Here is an 18,061-nt window from a genome sequence, read left to right as displayed (position 1 = left end):
CACAGACCCACCCCCCGCTGCGCATGCGCACAGCGCCCCGCTCCCCGTTGACACGGCAACCGCGACGCGCAACGGCGACGCGCCCCGCCGGTTCTCACCGCTTCCCTCGCCTGGTGGTTGGTTCTCAGCGTCTTACAGGCGAGCTCCATGGCAGCAAGGGGTGCCGCCGAGAATGTTACCGGGAACACCGCCGGGAATAACGCACCGAGCGCCCGGACCCGCACCCCGCCGACCCCCGAGGGGGACAGGCGCGTCCCGCCTCCCCAGAGCAGCCAATCGGAACGTCGGAAGGTGAAAGATTGACTGAAGAGCTACCCAATCAGAAGTAGAGAAGCGTGGGTGGAAGGCGGCGCTGGCCAATGGGCGCCGGGCTCGCCTGGGTGGTGCGGGGCCGTTGGGCGCGGGGCTCGGGCTGAGGGGATGGAGCCGTCCGGCCCCTAAACAATCCCAAACGAGCCAGACCAACCCAAAACAAGCCAAACCAACTTAAACCAAACCAAATCAACCCAAAATATGCCAACCCAAGCCAAACCAACACCAAACAAGCCAAACCAACCCAAACCATGCCAATCCAACCAAAGCCCGCCCCAAACAAGCCAAATCAAGCCAAAACAGCCCAAATGAGCACAGCCCAGCTCACTCCAATGTTAGACATGCCCAGCTCACCCACACAGCTGAGGTGTGCCTGAGAAGCAGCAGAGTGCAGTTTGCCTTTCACATCAAGGATGCAGCAGTGGGCATTAAAATGGAGACCAGCGCTGTGAGGAGCACAGGGCTGTGAGAAGCGCTCTCTTTGGGGCACAGCTCGGCTGCCTGGTTGCTGCAGCCTCCTGGGGTTCAGGGTGTGAATTATTCGAGAGGTGAATTGTGCCTGTTGGATGTGGTCCAGCTTCAGTCCAGCTGGAGGAGAACCTATGCTCGGGCAAGATGAAACCTAAAGCTCAGTATCAGGACCCCTACCAAAACTCCTCCTGCATGAGGAATCCTATGCTTTTCTTGCACAGTGGGAAGATGAATTGATGGACGCATGCACAGCTTTGTGGGAAGGGCTTTTGTTATCCCTGTTCCCAAATCCAACAGCTGCTCAGTTCTTGGACAGGGTCATAACAGGGTTCAGGGTTCTTACATCATGCAACACAACCTGGTCTAATGGAAGGTGCCCCCGACCACGGCAGGGGGATGGAACTGGATGAGTTGTAAGGTCCTTTCCAACCCAAAATATTCTGGGCTTCTATACCACACTGGCTTGTCGTCGCAGGTCCCCAAGTGGGTAATAATTATCATTGACTCCATGATTCTCAGAAGGTTGATCTATCACTTTATTATACTATAATTATTGAGAAACCCATTGCCCTTACAGACAGTCAAGATACAGGTGGACCCAAGTGGACTTTCAATCCAAACACCATCACCATTCACCAACCAAAAAAATCACTCTTTGGCAAACAAATCTCCATAAGACATTCCACATGTTCACAACAACAGGTGCAGCAAGTGAAGATAAGAATTGTTTATCATTCTTTTCTCTGATGTTCTCACAGCCTTTCCCAGCACAAGGCCTAGGAAAGTTGTGTATTGCTTTCTGTGCCAGAGAGCTGCTGACACACTTGCTTAGCATCTCATCCTCAAAAATATGTTTTTTCCAGACATCCAGATCTTCCAAAAATACTCCTCAGTATAACCGTCAATACTCCATTATGGCTTTCTCCTTTTGCTGTCACTCTGTTCCCACTCTGGAATGTTTCTCCAGCCCTTTTCAAAAACATTCCCAATCTGGTACATGCCAACACAGGCTTCACTGTGTGTTCACAGCTCAGGTAGCTGTGCTGTAAATGTCTATATATTCATCCTGTCAAGGAAGCAATTTAAAGCATATTTTTTATTACATTTGTCCCAAAAAACATGGAGTTTTTCAAAGTGGATCAGATTAATGTTTTTCTAACTAGCTTATGTCCCCACCTACCAGAATGTGTGCTTAATTTTGTGGCCTTAATGTTGTAGTAGAGTGGTAATGCATTTGTTTTTCTATTACCATTGGCTTCTTTCTTTATGGTACTGAAAGAGAAATTCCTGTAAGTGAAGTTAGAATTCAAGCCATCCCAAGTTCATCACTGTCAGGAGAATAGCCTGGGTTCATGGCTGTGTTTGACTGGAGAGTTTTCTACCATTACTGTTAAAGGGGTAATCCTACCTTAATATGTGGTTTCCTGTAGTTTTGATGGATAAAGAGACTCTTCAAATCCTTTGAACAAAAATTGAGGGTAATTTTCACAAAAACTGTCCATAGAGGCAAATGCTCACCCACAGTTAGGGAGGCTGTGTTCAAAACTGTGAAATCTAGGCCTATGTCAATAAACATAATTTAATAAAAATAATAATGATCAAGTAAGCAACTTCATAGCAAAATTTAAATATTTTGCTGTTGCTCTTATTACCAAAATATAGATGTATCACTGTGGTTGGTATGTGAGGATGGGCAGGCAAAATTAATATTCCATTATCAAAACTGATTAGATTAATATATATATATATATATATATATATATATATATATAGGTGTGTTAGGTTTCTAATTTGGATTTTTCTAAACTTTAATATATCTGTTGTCAATGAAGTTATACATAACTATATTCATCCTTTGTTGCCTTTGTCCCAACCTGGAAATGAAACTTGGGATAATTTTAGTAAGGAAGTAATATAAAAGAGGGTCTTTAATGAAGGCCTCCAGGGGCAGTTATGGAAAGGTGTCCACAAAAGCCCACTCCCCTCGGAGGGGTTTGATGGGGTATAATGCTGATAAAAGCAATTGTTGCAATCCTTCGAGCAGCTGTAAAGTGGTTTTGTTTGTTGTTCTGGGCTTTTTTTGGTTTTGTTTTTATTTTTTTTTTTTTAACTGCAATGTTTGTGGAAGGCTGGGAGGGTTTATTTGGATGTTCAGATGTCTTTCTGTAGTTCACACAGCTGTGGGAACAGGCAGTGCTTATACAGACGTACTGTGCATATCACTAGAAAGATTACTAGAAAAGGTTGAAAACCAGATGGGTTGTTTTCCCTAACAAACCTCAGTTTAGGGGGCAGGCTGCTTAGCACCTATAGGCTTGTTCCTTATCCTAATTAGAGCCTGCTGGGGAAGACAAAACCCCCAGCGAGTAAATCAGTGGATTTCTGGGAGATAGGAATATGTACTAGCTGCGTGGGGGCAGGTCTCCTCCTCCAATGGCTGACGCGGAGCAGAGTTTTAACACCAACACTGAAAATTCAGAAAATGCTCAAGAGAAGAGCCTAGAAACGGGTTCAGGAGATGCAGCAGCAGGTTTAGTGAGAAGGAAGAAGAGGAGAAGAAGAAAAGGGTATTGGAAATGGAGGTCCAAGAAGAAGACAAAGTTTCACATGCCAGAAGAATTTCTGACATTTGAGGTAGGTTTCTTGAAAGTTTGGTGGAAAGAGGACTATTGGAAATGTTGAAATTTAGCAAAGATGACTTGGTAGCTGTGGAGTGTAAGCCTGGAGTTGATGTGTTTGTGAGAAGTTATGATAGAACAGGAGGATTTTGAAGAACTAAAGAGGGAGATTAATTAAAAGGGAGATTAATTGATTAATTCTAATTAATGGAAAAACAGAAGAGGGAGATTTGAAAGAAATTTTTGTGTGGAGATAATGGAATGGGGGAGAAAATGGCCTATGCCCTACCAAAAAATTGAGGAGGACCAAAAGTCCTTTTTTTTTTTTTTTTTTTTCTTTTGAGGCTAGGGCCCCAGAGATGTGTAGTGGAAAGGCTGTGAGGGAAAGAGGAAAACAACACACGGTGGAGGAACGCTTCAGTAAAATATTATGGCAAGCTACTATGTAAACTCTTGTTATCTTATGCATGTGAGACGTGTAAAAATAGCATTTGCTCTCATCCCTGCAGATATTGGGGATAAGATGAATATGAAGTGAGAGGTGAGTGTACACTAGAAAAAAAAACCGCCTGGCTCTGATGTGAGCTTGAACACTGATGTCCTTCCTGGTGTGTTTGAAGGAAGGAACACTTGAGGGTTTGTTAAAAGAACAAAAGAAGGCTTTGGTGTGGTCATGCTTTAATGATCTAAGGGAGTCTAACCTACAGCTTGCCCCTTTAGTCTGGTCTTGAATTGGAGGGGAAAATAAGCATTTGATGGACTTAGGAGTTGAACTCATGCAGTGGTGTGGCAGATGGCATGTTTTATTAGCCTGTCGAATCTTGGTTTTGACTAACAGAAGGGGTTTGAAATTAATGAAGTCCTTATGTTTAAATCTTCCGGAAAAGAGGTGTCATAGGACCAAGCACAAAAGCTGTTAGTGCAGAGGACTAGGTATCTGTGCCTGTAGTGGGAGACTTTGGCACATTTAAGGGTTTATATTGGAGTAAATAGTAAATAAAAAGGAAAGCCTGTCTCAGCAAGCTGTTGCAAAATTACGACTAATGATGTTAGTTATTGAATTCCTTGGTGTCCAGGTTTTATAGCAGCATTAAGTGCTCACAGGTAGTGTGTATGGCAGGGATCAGTATCCTGCAGAAAAGGTCAGCTGTTTGTTCCCAAAATTGCCTGCCAGCATCCCTCCTGGCAGAGCCTGCTGCTGATGTGTGACCTGTCCCTTGGCCCATAAGTTACTGTTGTAGTTGCTGCTCTGGATGTGTCAATCATGCAAAACTAGCTGCCTTTTGGTTAAGACAAGCAAATATGTTTTGCTTTTCAGGCCTCTTTTCTTTTCCAGTGTCTCTTTATCTTCTTGTTTGGGTTGTGCTGGCTGCTCGCCTGTATGTTGGCTGAGTCTTTCCTACTTTTTATTGCAATAAATCGGTTGTTCGGTTTTACAGCCAAGTTGCTGATGAAACTGAATATTGTGAGTAGGTAATTATTGTGACTAGGTAATGATCTCTGGCTGCTTTTGAAAACAATATTCTCGGCTGCACCTCAATGTTTATTTTTCTGTAAATGTCTCAACATTTACATTCCTTACAGCAGGAAACCCATTATCCAGTTTTTGAAGCTTACTGCTGGTGACATTTTCCCTTCATTTTTTATTACTAAAACGTGCTGCATCATCATTATAACACAAATTATGAGTGCTCTTGATTGGATGGATAAACTGGGCTGTAAAATCACAAGCTTTCTGTTTAATCCACTTCAATTGCAAACTGGAATATGTTCTATTTATTTTATTCTATGATTTGCTGGTTTGGTTGGTTTTTCTGTTTTGTTTTTGTTTGGCTGGTTTTTAATAGAACAATTTAGTTCAAGAGTGGGGTGTTAATTCTGGAGGGGAAGAAACATGGCAGGTGTGTCCAGTTCCTCAGTACAGGAAAGACAAGAAGCTAATGCAGAATGTCCAGTGGAGGGCACAAGGATTATGAGGGATCTGGATCATCCCTTGTGATGAGAGATTGCAAGACCTGGGCATGATTAGCCTAGAGGAGACTGAGAGGGGATCTCATTAATGCAGATAAACATCTCAAAGGCAGGTGTCCAGAGAATGGAGTTGGACTCTTTCAGTGGTGTCCAGCGACCAAATGAGGAGCAATAGCCACAATTGAAATACAGGAAGTTTCACTTTAGCATGAGGAAGAACTTCTTTATGTTGAAGGTGGCACAGCTCTGGTAGAGGGGATCCAGGGAGGTCAGGGAGTATGTCCCTCTGTGAGACATTTCAAACCCACCTGGAGTTCCTGTGTGACCCTGCCTTGTAAGGAGTTTGGTCTAGGTGATCTCCAGAGATCATCCTTATTTTGTGATTCTGTGATCCCCTGGGATAATTTCCAGAGCCACTTGAATCCTTCACACCCTGGAGCTGCTGCAGGAGCACCGTGTAATTGGGGCCGGTACCTACGGGCGTGTGTGTATGCAGCTGGATTAGTTTTCCCTCTCAGTTCCCAATTTGTACCACTGTGGGGCAGCTTTCCCTCAGGGTTCCCAGTGTGTCTGTCCCACTCTCGCCTAATTTCCCCTCAGGGCTCCCAGTGAGTCTGTACCATTGCAGCCCAGTTTCCCTTCAGGGTTCCCAGTGTGTCTGTCCCACTCTCGCCTAATTTCCCCTCAGGGCTCCCAGTGAGTCTGTACCATTGCAGCCCAGTTTCCCTTCAGGGTTCCCAGTGTGTCTGTACCTCTCCAGCCCAGTTTCCTCTGAGGGCTCCCAGTGTGTCTGTACCACTCCAGCCCAGTTTCCCCTGAAGGTTCCGGGTGTACCTGTACCACTCCAGCCCATTTTCCCCTCAGGGCTCCCAATGTGTCTGTACCACTCTAGCCTAATTTCCCCTCAGGGCTCCCAGTGAGTCTCTACCATTGCAGCCCAGTTTCCCTTCAGGGCTCCCGGTGTGTCTGTACCACTCCAGCCCAGTTTCCCCTCAGGACTCCCAGTGTGTCTGTACCATTGCAGCCCAGTTTCCCTTCAGGGCTCCCGGTGTGCCTGTAGCACTCTAGCCCAGGTTCCCCTCAGGGTTCCCGGCGTGTCTGTACCATTCGAGCCCAGTTTCCCCTGCGGGTTCCCAGTGTGTGTGTACCCCTCTAGCCCAGTTTCCCCTCAGGTCCTCCCGCCCTTCCCTGCCGCCCTTCCCGCCGGACCGCCCTCCCCGTCACGTGCCGGGAGCGCGCTCCGGGTGCACGATGATGGTGGCGGCGGCGCCCGGCGGCGGCGGGTAGAAAATGGCGGATTTCGAGGAGCTGCGGGTGAGGAGGAAGGAGGGGGAGAGGTGGCAGCGGGGGCAAGATATCGGTGCTGGGGGGCCCGCACCATCCCCGGGGTGAGAGGGAGGGAGGGAAGGAGCGGGCCCGCCCCGACTTGCCGAGGGTCGGCGGGGTCTGCCTGGGGAGACCCTCCCTGTCAGTGCCCGTGTCCCCGTCCCCGCCGCGCGGGTTCTGCTGCTGCTGCCGCCGGGGAGGTTTTTCGCTCTCCTCCCGACATTTTAAAAGCCATCTCTGCGCTGCCGAGCGGCCCCAGGGCTCGAACGGCTCCTGCTGGGCCCCGCGCTCCGTGCGGCTGAAGGGAGGGCGGTGAATAACCACCGGGCTGTTGAAAATGCTGATAGTTGTGGAATCTCTGGAAATCCGTGGACCGCTTTCCATCCGGGAAAGCTGTGCTTGCCCAGCGTGAAACCCAGTGCCGCTTTTCAGACCTGTTTTGTCTTCGGTTCGTTATCTTTCATATTGTCGTGGTGGGCTGTCTGTAGCAGATTTGTCGGTGTTGGTGTGTGCGTGCGTGTCCTTTCATTTTGTTAAGGTGTGTACACAAAGAGCCGACTGCATAGTTGGTGCTTTTCCTCCTATTTCCTGAACAATCCGCTGTTACTTTTGTGTGGAAGGAGGAGGTTGTCTTTCAGCAGCGTCCACAGCTGCAGAAGTGGAATTCTTCGTGGGAATTCTGCGTGCAGGCCGCTCCCCCCGACCTGGACTTTGTTACAGGAGGGGTAGAAGCTGATTAAACAGCAACCACTGTGAGTTGGGCTTTAGTGGAGAGGAAGAGCTGGTGTTGGTGTGACCAGTGGGAAATGTGCTGCAACTGCCAGAGAATTTCCCATGCTGGGGCTTCTTCCAGCACTAACAGTGGTAGTGGAGCTGAGGAGCTCCCTTATGAAAATATAGCGGAAAGAACTGAGTTTCTTTGTCTGAGGACAACCGTGCTCTGTCTCAGTTTTAGGTTTATGAATTGTTGGCTTATTTTTTTTTGTAAGTGAGCCTTGTGTTGTTGGGGGTTTTTTTTCCCCTTTAAATGTATTTGTGTTTACCCATTTTCTTGCCCCGTGTCTTCACCCATTCTCAGCCCTTGTCCCAAGGTGTCTCAAAGGGTTTGGCTGAAGCCCCAGTGTAAACTTTGTGCCAATGGTGACTCTTCTTTTATCTCTTCCTCTCCAGTCTTGAGGTGGAGTTGTGATCTGTCTCTCCCAAAGTGCTGTAATCGCTTATCTAGATATCCATAAGTATTGATAGTCTCCCTCAGGGCGTTAGGTTCCTGAATACCTTTAAAATCTGCAAGAAACTGAGGTGCATAGATAGATGTAATGCAGGAAGTACGGAGGGAAAAGGGAACTGAGTTTCAGGCCAACTGCAGGGCTGCCTTTTCATCACTCAAGAGGTGCCACTAGTTTAAAAAAAAAAATCTGAATTCATATCTTTTGAGATTCCCATTCATCTTATTTGTAAACTGGAGTGCTTGTGAGATGAATCTGTTAGCCTGGAGCGTCTATAAATGTTCAGTATCCATCTGATAATAATTCATGGCCTGTTGTGGGAAAGCTCTAGGTAATTTTTGGAAGAGATTGTAATTGTCTGCCTCACATCTGCAAGGCCATGGCTGAATTTTTCTTTTTTTCTTTTTGCATTTGAGGATGCATTTGGATGTGTCTGCTTGAATACCACTTACTTGTTTTTGAGGCTTAAATTTTTTTTTCAGGCAACCAAATCTTCCTCACCAAGGACGAGAGATATTCTCCCACCCCCAGTAGATTTTGTGAATTGACCTTTAGGTGTGATCTGAAATGGCTGCTTTATAGATAAACCTGCTGAATGTTTTTATGGCAGTATTGTTTGCTGCAGTTTCCTGTAGTATGTCATCTCTGCCTGCTTTATAAAAGGCCACTTGGGCCATTTTGAGAGTGGAATTTATTTTAGTAATTTGTTAAGGACTGTCTGAAGGCAGAAGATCAGAGTTCTCTCTTAAACTCTGTTTCTTGAGGGAAACAAGGAGGCACAGGTTTTTTTTTTGGTTTTTTTTTTTTTTTTTTATCTGGGCAAAGGAGCATTTTAATATTTGTTAGGACCATCCCTGGTGTCCTCTCAGTCTTCACAGTAAAAGTTCTATGGAGTTGGGACCCAAGGGTTATAACTGAGAGGCTGTAGTGAAAGAAACCAGACTTCAAGAAACCTGCTGTTACATCAGGCCTTTTGGAAATCTTCAGTTTTGTTAAAGGATTTGCTGCTTTTCAATATATTGGTGAAAATGTCTGGTGTAAGGCTTACCCATCCAGACCATGTGATGAAGCTTTTATTAGCTAGTAGTTTTTATTGATTTCTGTAGATGACTGGTTTCTGGAGTAACAGGGAGTGGCTGAGAAGATGGGGAGAGTGTAACAGTGTCTAGTTATAGTTTGTTTTGAGATACCATTTCCAGAGCTGCTGTTCACAGATGTTTTTTTAAACCTGGCTCCTACCTTTATCCATAATCCCCTCTCCAGAGCAGCCCAGTAAATGATGAAGGAATTACTCAGGCACAGGCGGATGTGGAACAGAATCATCAGTCTGCTGTGGAGGCCAGAGATGAGGAGTAGACACATTTTTGAACAAAATTGGCCCAGAAATGGGGAACTACACCTCCTTCTGAGAGCCATCTGTGAGACAACAATTCCAGCTCCCAACAGATTCTGAACTCTCCAAGATTTAGCTTGAAGCTTGTTGAATCTCAACAAAATACTGCAGATAAGAGGATCAGTTACATATTATTTAGTATTCTTGGGTCCCCTGTGTTTCTGCTGGCGTCCTGACTCTAAAATGGAAACAAAAAATGTGGAGTGCGTGCAGTCTTTGAAACAGATCTCTAGTTTAGGTGACAGCATTAGTCTCATAGTTCGTGTTTAGTCACGTTTTGAAGTAATTTGTTAGTGTCATCTTTGTGGGGCAAAAAATAAGGCTCTTTGTAGGCAAATAAATTAGTTTTTGCCTGTGCCAAAACTAATCTGTGACACTTGTGATCAGTTTCACAGCTATTGTGGAAAAAAACTCATTTGGTTGAGAAGAGTTGGAAGCGTGCTAATATATCCTTTCTGGAAGGAGAGATTGCACAAAATTTACTGGAATATCATGTTTATAAATGCTGGAAGTAGGTCCCACTTTTACTTTTTGCTCTTGCACACCCAGTACAGAAGACACGCAATTCAAATGGGAGGAGAAGTGTTGTTCAGATACCATATTAAAATACAGAAGTTGAAGTCTCATTCTTTTATACATTGGATCTCTTGTTCATACTAGACTTGGTGCCTTTCCACTTCACTTGCTTTATTTTTCCAGTCTGGAAGAACAGTGTGACTGCCTCACATTTACCAGGTGAAGCAGTGCTTAGTGTTAAATTGCTAGCAAGAAAATGCTGAGAGCTGTTTTCATATGTCCTCCTCAAGGTCATTGACAAACACTGTTTTATTTTCTCTGTGTTAATATAATTGTATTGTCTATGCCGACCAGTTTATATTTTTGATGTAGAAATCCAATTCCGCATCATGATCTGGGTTAAACTTAATATGAACAGAATAGATGTGAGAAGTTGCTGTTGGTGCTGTCATGATCCTTAGAGTGCAGTTAAATTGAGTGTATTAAATAACATAAATGCTGATAAAATACTCCTAATAACCTATGATAATGTGCTGTTCCCTTGTATCTGCACGAAATTCCTGTGTGCTCCATAGGTTCACAGTTGCTATTTTAGATCATTGAGGTTTATTGAGACACCTTAAAAGTTTGTTTATGTAAAATCATTAACAATTAACTGATTGTGCTGAGATACAGTGCTGGGGAGAGGAAGGAGATAATGAGTTTGTGGGTACTCTAGAAAAGAAGCTGCAATGAAATGGCCAAGTTTTGTTTTGAATGTCTTAAATATTTGTGTTTGTTTAACTTAGGATTTTACTGTTATTAAGTGACATGCAACCTTGGAGCTAATTCCTAATTAAGGAGCCAGACTAGAGTCTGTGCAGAGGAAAACCTCCATAATACTGAGGATCTGGTGGTTATGATTTGCACTGGCTGTGGTTTTCTTTTGCTGTCCTGTACTACTGACACAGATTTCAATTATGGCATCTCCATTTTTCCCTGTGACTTGCATTTCTTTGTCTGTGGTTACATCAGTTTGAGAAAACACTTCCACTCAGCAGAGAGGTCTTCAACCATCCCAGGACACAAGTTGTTTTTCCTTACTATCATTGCCCATTCCTAGCCTGCTGGAAGTCGTCATGGATGCAAATCTGCTGCAGAAGATGTCACAAATGTACCACTTTGCTGAATGTCCATGAAAGGGCTTAAAGTCAGGAGTGAGGATTTGTGGAACCTGTCCTTGGTGTGTCCCTTCTGTACAGAGCGTTCAGACACTTTGGGGATTATCTGGAATCCAGTGGGGCTGAAGCAGAGCTCTTGGGGCAAGCTGACCAGTACTTCTGAGTGGGCTGGCTTGCTTCTGCAGTGCAAGTGTCCAGTTGGCCACTCGAGCAGTACTTGCCTTAAAGCCACAGTTGTTGCTGCTTATTGTAGGGCATATATCAAAAATTAAAGAGGCATTTTCAGCTACCTTGCATTGAGATACATATATAAATATATATATATATGTGGAGAGAGATGTAGAGTAACTGTTAATATTGCAGGGCCACACAGCTCTTGTTTGGAGAGATGTTTGATCCCTTACTTTGCTTTGAAACACACCTGCCCCTTAATTTCAGAGGTAGGTCAGCATTTCCTGGGCTCCTTAACATCATCCTCCCAGGGAAATGAATGCCATTCCAGATACACCTACGTCTTAATGCTTTAGAACAGTGTTTCTGCTGATGAATCATGGTTGCTAAAGTTTAACAGTAAGAAACAGAAAGACCTATGAAACTTCTCATAAACTTCAAGTATGAATTTCAGGGGAAAAATATTTCTGGAATATAGACGTGCTTGAATTATCCAGTCTGATTTCCTTAGAGTTCTGTCGAACTACTTTGTGTTCACGGAGTAATGTTAAAACTAAAATGGCTTTCGTTTTGTGTTAAAAAAGCTTTTTTTTTATTGCGCTGTGCAGCTGTAAAGAACTTTTCTTAAGAGAAAATGTCATCTACATGACACAACTTGAATGTCTAATCGTAATTGAGTGATGCGAAAAGCATATTAATAACAAGGCTGCAGTCTTCTGCAATATGCTGGAAAACCAAAAGAAGGTAATTTGATAAGGGTTTGTTGGAAGCAGTGACTGCCTTGCACCATGATTATAAATGTTCTCAGACATATGTCCTCATAAAAGTTTAGTGATGATAATGAATGTCCACTCTGTATTTGTAAACAGAGTAGGAAGATAAGTTCAGAATCATAGGTTTGGTTTGGATGGATCCTTAAAGCTTCACCCCCATGGGCAGGGACACCTTCCACTTGGTTGCTCCAAGTCCTGTCCAACCTGGCCTTGGGCACTGCCAGGGATCCAGGGGCAGCCACAGCTGCTCTGGGCACCCTGGGCCAGGGCCTGCCCACCCTGCCAGCCAGCAATTCCTGCCCAAGATCCCAAAATCTGTGCCTGCCCTCTGGCAGTGGGAAGTGATTCCCTGTGTCCTGCACCTCCATCCACTGTCTGGAGTCCCTCTCCAGCTCTCCCAGAGCCCCTTTAGGCAGGTGTGTTTTCATATGCATGTTTGTTGTTGTCTTAAAGGGAAAGCAGATACAGGTTTAGAGGGAAAGTGTTGAAAAAGCTGCTGTTCAGATACTCCTGTAAACACTGCTTTTTGCAAGTCTTCTTTCTAAAGCCTGTGTAACATTTTTACTTTGGTGGACAAAACAGTGTATATGTTTTATGTTTGCAGGCATTTTTAATGTGGGTGTTAATTTAAAATTTTGATGACTATGGTATTGAAGCCAGGCTATGTCTTCTAGTAAAATGAAATCTGTCTTGTAACAAAGTGCTAGTTTGTGAAATTTTTTTTGTATGAAATGTTAGCTGTGTTGAGGCGCATGTCTTCTAGTAAAATGAAATCTGTCTTGTAACAAAGTGCTAGTTTGTGAAAATTTTTTGTATGAAATGTTAGCTGGGTTGAGGCGAGACTGACTGCACATTTCACCTTGATTAACTTGCAGGAATGCACAGAAGGCAGCAGGCAGGCTAGTAGACAGTATTTTGCAATACATGCTGTTTCCATAATCTCTGTGTAAAGGATTATTTTACTCATTTGCATTGTGATTATGAAATCCAGCATCATGCTTACTGCCTGCATCTGAAATAAAGGAGCTGGCGTTGCTATCAAGCTTATGCAGTTATCTACAGAAGCATGCAACGTGAAGTTTTCTGTAAATTCATGAATACTAGTATTATCTTTTAACACAGTTTCTCTTTTATGTCATAACTATAAAGCTGTTACAGTATTTCAGTCCATTTTTTATGAATGTTGGAACACTTTCTTTTCCTCACTGTGTTTGACTGAGTGCAAGGAAAAGTAGGAGGGGAATGCCAGGTGGGAGCTAACATTCTCCATCTTGTATTATTTTGTTGTTGAGGGAATTTGCTGGGATGAAATTAAGGTGACATCTGCTGTTGGCCTCTTCAGAAGTTTGGGTCAGCCACTCAGTGACTTATATGACTTTTTGCTGCCTGCTACCAATGTCCTTGGTGCATTTATAGACAAGGTGTTGGGGAAATACCTTTGCTGCCTGCTATGTCCTTGGTGCATTTATAGACAAGGTGTTGGGGGAATGTGAAGGCTGCTGTGTTACCTCTGCTCAGAGCAGCTTCTTGATAGAAGAGTCAGTGGATCCAAGTGGCTGGAAATGTTGAAAATCAGGGGCTAAAATGCAATAGCCTTGTCTCTTCAATGATGAGGAAAGGGTTTACCAGATGAGGTTTCTGCCATAGTGTTTTAGATGGTCATTTTGATTTGCATAAATAATGTGAAGGCAGGTCCTGGCTACTTACTCTGTGTTTTAAAGGCACAAGAAATAGCCATTTACTTGGACTTGGTACAGCACGTGCCCAGACTTGGGTCGGCGTGTGCCCAGGTGGACAAGGTGCCCATGGTGTCCCAGCCAGGCTGTGACACAGCCCCAGGGCAGTGTCATATCCTGTCCCCTGTGCTGGCCCTGCTGAGGCACCTCCAGGGCTGGGACAGCTCTGGGCCCTCAGGACAAGAGAGACACTGAGGGGCTGGAGCGTGTCCAGGGCAGGGAACGGGGCTGGGAAGGGGCTGGAGCCCCAGGAGAGGCTGAGGGAGCTGGGGGAAGCTGAGCTCTGCTCTCAGGTAACGAGGGATGGGACAAGATGCAATGGCCTCAAGTTATTCTAGGGGAGGTCTAGATTTGATACTGGGAAAAATTTCTTGACTGAGGCTGTTGTCCCGCCCTACACAAGTTGCCCAGGGCAGTGGAGAAGTCCCCATCCTTGGAAATACTTAAAAGCAATGTGAATGTGACATTTAGGGAGATGGGTTAGTGGTGGCCTTGGCAGTGCTGGAGCAGTGGGTGGTCTTCATGATCTTGGAGGTCTTTTCCAACCTAAATGATTCTGTGATTTTAAGTTCAGTTTTCATCTGATACAATTCACTGGTCTTACTGCCAAAATAATTTTCACAATATTAAAAAGAGAACAGGGAACAAGCCAGGGACACGGGGAGGATTGTGACTTTATTGGTGACTGTCTCAATGTTTGGTCAAAACTTGTGTTAAAACTTCAGTTGAGATCAGATGTGTGTCAAAACATGAGTGTTAACTCTGTGTAGTAAGGACCTGGAAGGTAAAGTCAAAAGTTTTGAGTTGTCTCTTTTGAAATCAATGCTCAAAGCTTTAATACGAGTCCAGATGCACTTCTGAACTGTTTTTAAAAATACATACGATCCCAGATGTCCGCTATTTCATACCTTCTGTTAGCACCTTCGTCTCCAGTCCTTGAGTCTGGAGTTGTCATAATTAAGAAATAAAATAAGGAAGTGCTTAAAATGTGTTGGAAGACAGGTGATAATACTGATTTACTTGATTTTTTTTTTTGTTTGGTATTTTGTTCCACAAAGTGAGACAGATTCTTTGTGGTACAGCTTGTGCTTGTGCTGTGAATTTAAGATTTTGTTGTTACTATTGTTTGAGTGTGGAAACAAATCTTTCATGGGCAAACTCAACCTGCATCCTGGACGCTTTGTTTCTTTATTTTAAACTAACTGTACTTTTGTGTTCTGTGAAGGTGTGGGCAGCACCCATAACCAAGTAACAAGTTGTCAGATTAGATGATGAAAGATGCCGCACCATACTCCTTGAAAAGGCCTCCTTGGGGTGCTGTTGGCTCACCTGTGCTTTTCTCTTTCCTTCCTAGAATATGGTATCCAGTTTTCGTGTTTCTGAACTGCAAGTGCTGCTGGGGTTTGCCGGACGCAATAAAAGTGGGCGCAAACATGACCTCCTCATGAGGGCACTGCACTTACTGAAGAGCGGCTGCAGCCCGGCAGTTCAGATCAAAATCCGAGAGCTCTATAGGCGTCGGTACCCAAGGACGATTGAGGGACTGTCGGATTTGTCGGCTATAAAACCTGCGGCGTTCAACTTGGACAGCAGCTCCTCTCCAGTGGAGCCTGACTTGGCTGTCGCGGGCATTCACCCACTCCCTTCCACCTCAGTCACGCCTCAGTCTCCATCCTCGCCTGTCAGTTCCGTGCTCCTCCAAGACACTAAGCCCCACTTTGAGATGCAGCAGCCATCCCCTCCGATTCCGCCTGTTCATCCTGATGTTCAGCTGAAAAGCTTACCTTTCTACGATGTGCTCGATGTGCTCATTAAACCCACGAGTCTAGGTAAGTGTTTAATACCTCTGCAGCTTGCCTAATTCATTAAATAAGCTTGGCTTCTGACAATACTGAGCCCAGACTTCAGTGGGTTTTTGCAGCTGAGGCAAATGGAAACTCCTTTCCTTTTATATCTTTACCTTTTCCTGATAATACTTCCCAACCACAATTCAGAAAATAGTTTTCTATTATAAAAGTAGTATGATTAAAGACTTCTCTCTTTAGAATATTAAAGAGAAGAGCAGGGTTATTCAATTGGAAAGTACCTACTATGATCATCCAACTGTCTGACCAAAAGTTAGATAATAATGTTTAAGGGCATTGTCCAAATTACTCTAACCACAATTCAGAAAATAGTTTTCTATTATAAAAGTAGTATGATTAAAGACTTCTCTCTTTAGAATATTAAAGAGAAGAGCAGGGTTATTCAATTGGAAAGTACCTACTATGATCATCCAACTGTCTGACCAAAAGTTAGATAATATTTAAGGGCATTGTCCAAATTCCTCCTAAACACTGACAGCTGACAGCATTGACTGCTTTTTCCTTGAGCCTTGTTCTGGTGTTCGGCCGCCCTCTTGGTAACAAAATGTTTCCTAATACCTAGTCTGAGCCTCCACCTTTTGGCTGAAAGATTTGGACCTGAAGTTTCTGCTTAGTGCAAATGAGGAAGAGTTTTGTCAGGAGTAATAGAAAACGGATTTCTGGGTCAGTGATTTACAAGTTGCAAAAGGGTAAAGAGAACAAGTTCATTGGTTTGCTACTTTACCTTTATCTCACTCACAGCAATTCTGCAGGCTCTGAGATCTGGCACTGAAATAGAGTTTGTGCTGCAGTGTTCAGCGTTGTGCTCAGAGTAGTGAAGTCTCTCAGCCTGAAAGTTGTTGCAGTACTGTAGGTTGTAATATGGAGTGCACATTGTCTTACAAATGACGTGAAATCAGATTTCTCTTCCTCAAGTGACTCAGTCTTGGACATTTTGAATTATTTGGAGCTACATGTTCTGTCTTGAAATTCCATCTGGCTTACCTTACTTGGCAAAAAATGTTCCCTAACTATTTATTAACATGTTTATAAAATAGTTTGCATCCTCTTAAACAATTTTTTTTCTTAACTGATCAGAAAGTTTTTTAGGCTGTGACTTGTAAGTCAGTGAGGGATGAACTGATTATCTGCCATCCTCCAGTACCTAAAGCAGAAAACTTTACCAGCAAACAGCAAACAGTTACCAGCAAGTCAGTGAGGGATGAACTGATTATCTGCCATCCTCCAGTACCTAAAGTAGAAAACTTTACCAGCAAACAGTAACTGCAGTGCCTGTTGTCACTTCTCCTTCTGCATAGTGACACTCATTTTTTTGTGCATTTGAAAGTTAAGTATTTAAATAACAGCTAAGTCAGAGAGCTAGGAGTATAGTCCACCTCACTGCCTCATTGAGAAGGGATGAATGTGGTATTCCTTTGCACTGACGTGAGAGCACAAGTGTAAGTGTGAGGTTTAGTTTTAACCCACACCAAATTAAATAACAAAGTTGATGGAGAAGGAAGACTTGCACACCAGATGATGAACAACAAGTCTCAGAAGTTTATTGGATAGGCACACACATTTATAGCAGTGTTAATAAGGCTAATGCATATTGCAAAAATTGAGCTCATCATTGGTTAGTCATTTATCAGTCAACTACGTCTACATTTACATTCTTGTGTTCACCTTGTTATGGTTTCTCCTATCATTCCTTCATTTTTGCTAGCTAACGAGCTTCTCCCACAACCTCAAGTTTCGGCAAGGGCACAGTGACCTTGCCGCTTTTATCCTCGTCTCCTTCTTGCTTCCAGCATGATCTTTGTTAGCTAGCTAACTATCTACAAAATCCTCTACATTTCCCCTGTTTGTATCTCAGGCAGATTAATCTGGTTGTGGCCCTTATCCAGGAGCCAGCTTGTTACAAAGCTCTCAACACAAAATACTTCCACTGTCTTTTTTACATGTGTTCAAGTATTATTCTTAAATATCAAATGTGCTCTGTGGTGTGTCTGCACACATGCACACTGTATCTGTTTGGAATTGCTTGAGGAGTTTGGTGCGTGTTTGCTCCACCTGGGTTCCATTTCATGTTTGCCTCCTTTTCATGGGGTTTTTTTCTGGGTATGGAAACAATCTCCCCTGAATGTTGCAGTGCACAAGACAGTCCAACTCTTCTAAATTTGCTTGGTTTAGCTGTGCTATTTTTGAGTTTGTCCTCCCTACTGCTTTTTTTAAATTGGATATGCCTAATCTGCCTTTATTTCAGGTAAAATTTTTTAACACCCCTTCAATTTTAAAGGAAGTAGGAAAGTGACATGTGCCTACTGTGGACTTTAAATATGAAAATATTGCCAGTTCCCATCACTGACAGACAAGTTGTATTCTGGTGTGAACATCGTATTTCTTTATTTTTTGTCAGATGCTATTAAAGGGTAACTCCAGACATGAAGTCTGGCTGGCTTCTCTGGCTTGAGGGGTTGTGGTCCCTCCCTACCTCCCCAAAGATTTCTTTACCTGTAGCTGTTTGTGAATTTCTCAGCTGTA

General features: G+C 43.8%; 2 protein-coding genes across 8 annotated transcripts in view; one reads left to right on the top strand and one right to left on the bottom strand.

Annotated features, from left to right (window-relative positions):
• The window catches only part of KATNAL2 (katanin catalytic subunit A1 like 2), a 28,789-nt gene extending 28,640 nt beyond the window's left edge, over positions 1 to 149 (bottom strand). The window contains exon 1 of the mRNA XM_041423566.1: positions 99 to 149. Coding sequence (XP_041279500.1) covers positions 99 to 149 — 51 coding nt within the window. The remainder of the gene's footprint in view (positions 1 to 98) is intronic.
• Positions 150 to 6,577: 6,428 nt separating this feature from the next.
• PIAS2 (protein inhibitor of activated STAT 2) overlaps positions 6,578 to 18,061 on the top strand; it is a 28,150-nt gene continuing 16,666 nt past the window's right edge. For 6 of the 7 annotated variants that reach the window (XR_005954042.1, XR_005954044.1, XR_005954043.1 and 3 more), the window contains exons 1-2: positions 6,594 to 6,686; positions 15,028 to 15,502. Coding sequence is in view for 4 of the 7 variants with exons in the window: in XM_041423552.1 (XP_041279486.1) it covers positions 6,663 to 6,686; positions 15,028 to 15,502 (499 nt within the window). In the remaining 3 variants the exon portion in view is untranslated. Of the gene's footprint in view, positions 6,687 to 15,027; positions 15,503 to 18,061 lie in introns of all 7 variants that reach the window. The other variant, XM_041423550.1, reaches the window with a different exon arrangement.

This window comes from Onychostruthus taczanowskii, unplaced genomic scaffold (genome assembly GCF_017590055.1).
Source record: "Onychostruthus taczanowskii isolate IOZ18803 unplaced genomic scaffold, ASM1759005v1 scaffold79, whole genome shotgun sequence".
NCBI lineage: Eukaryota > Metazoa > Chordata > Aves > Passeriformes > Passeridae > Onychostruthus > Onychostruthus taczanowskii.
Note: the sequence above shows the minus strand (reverse complement) of the source record. Positions and strands in the feature narration are given on the sequence as shown.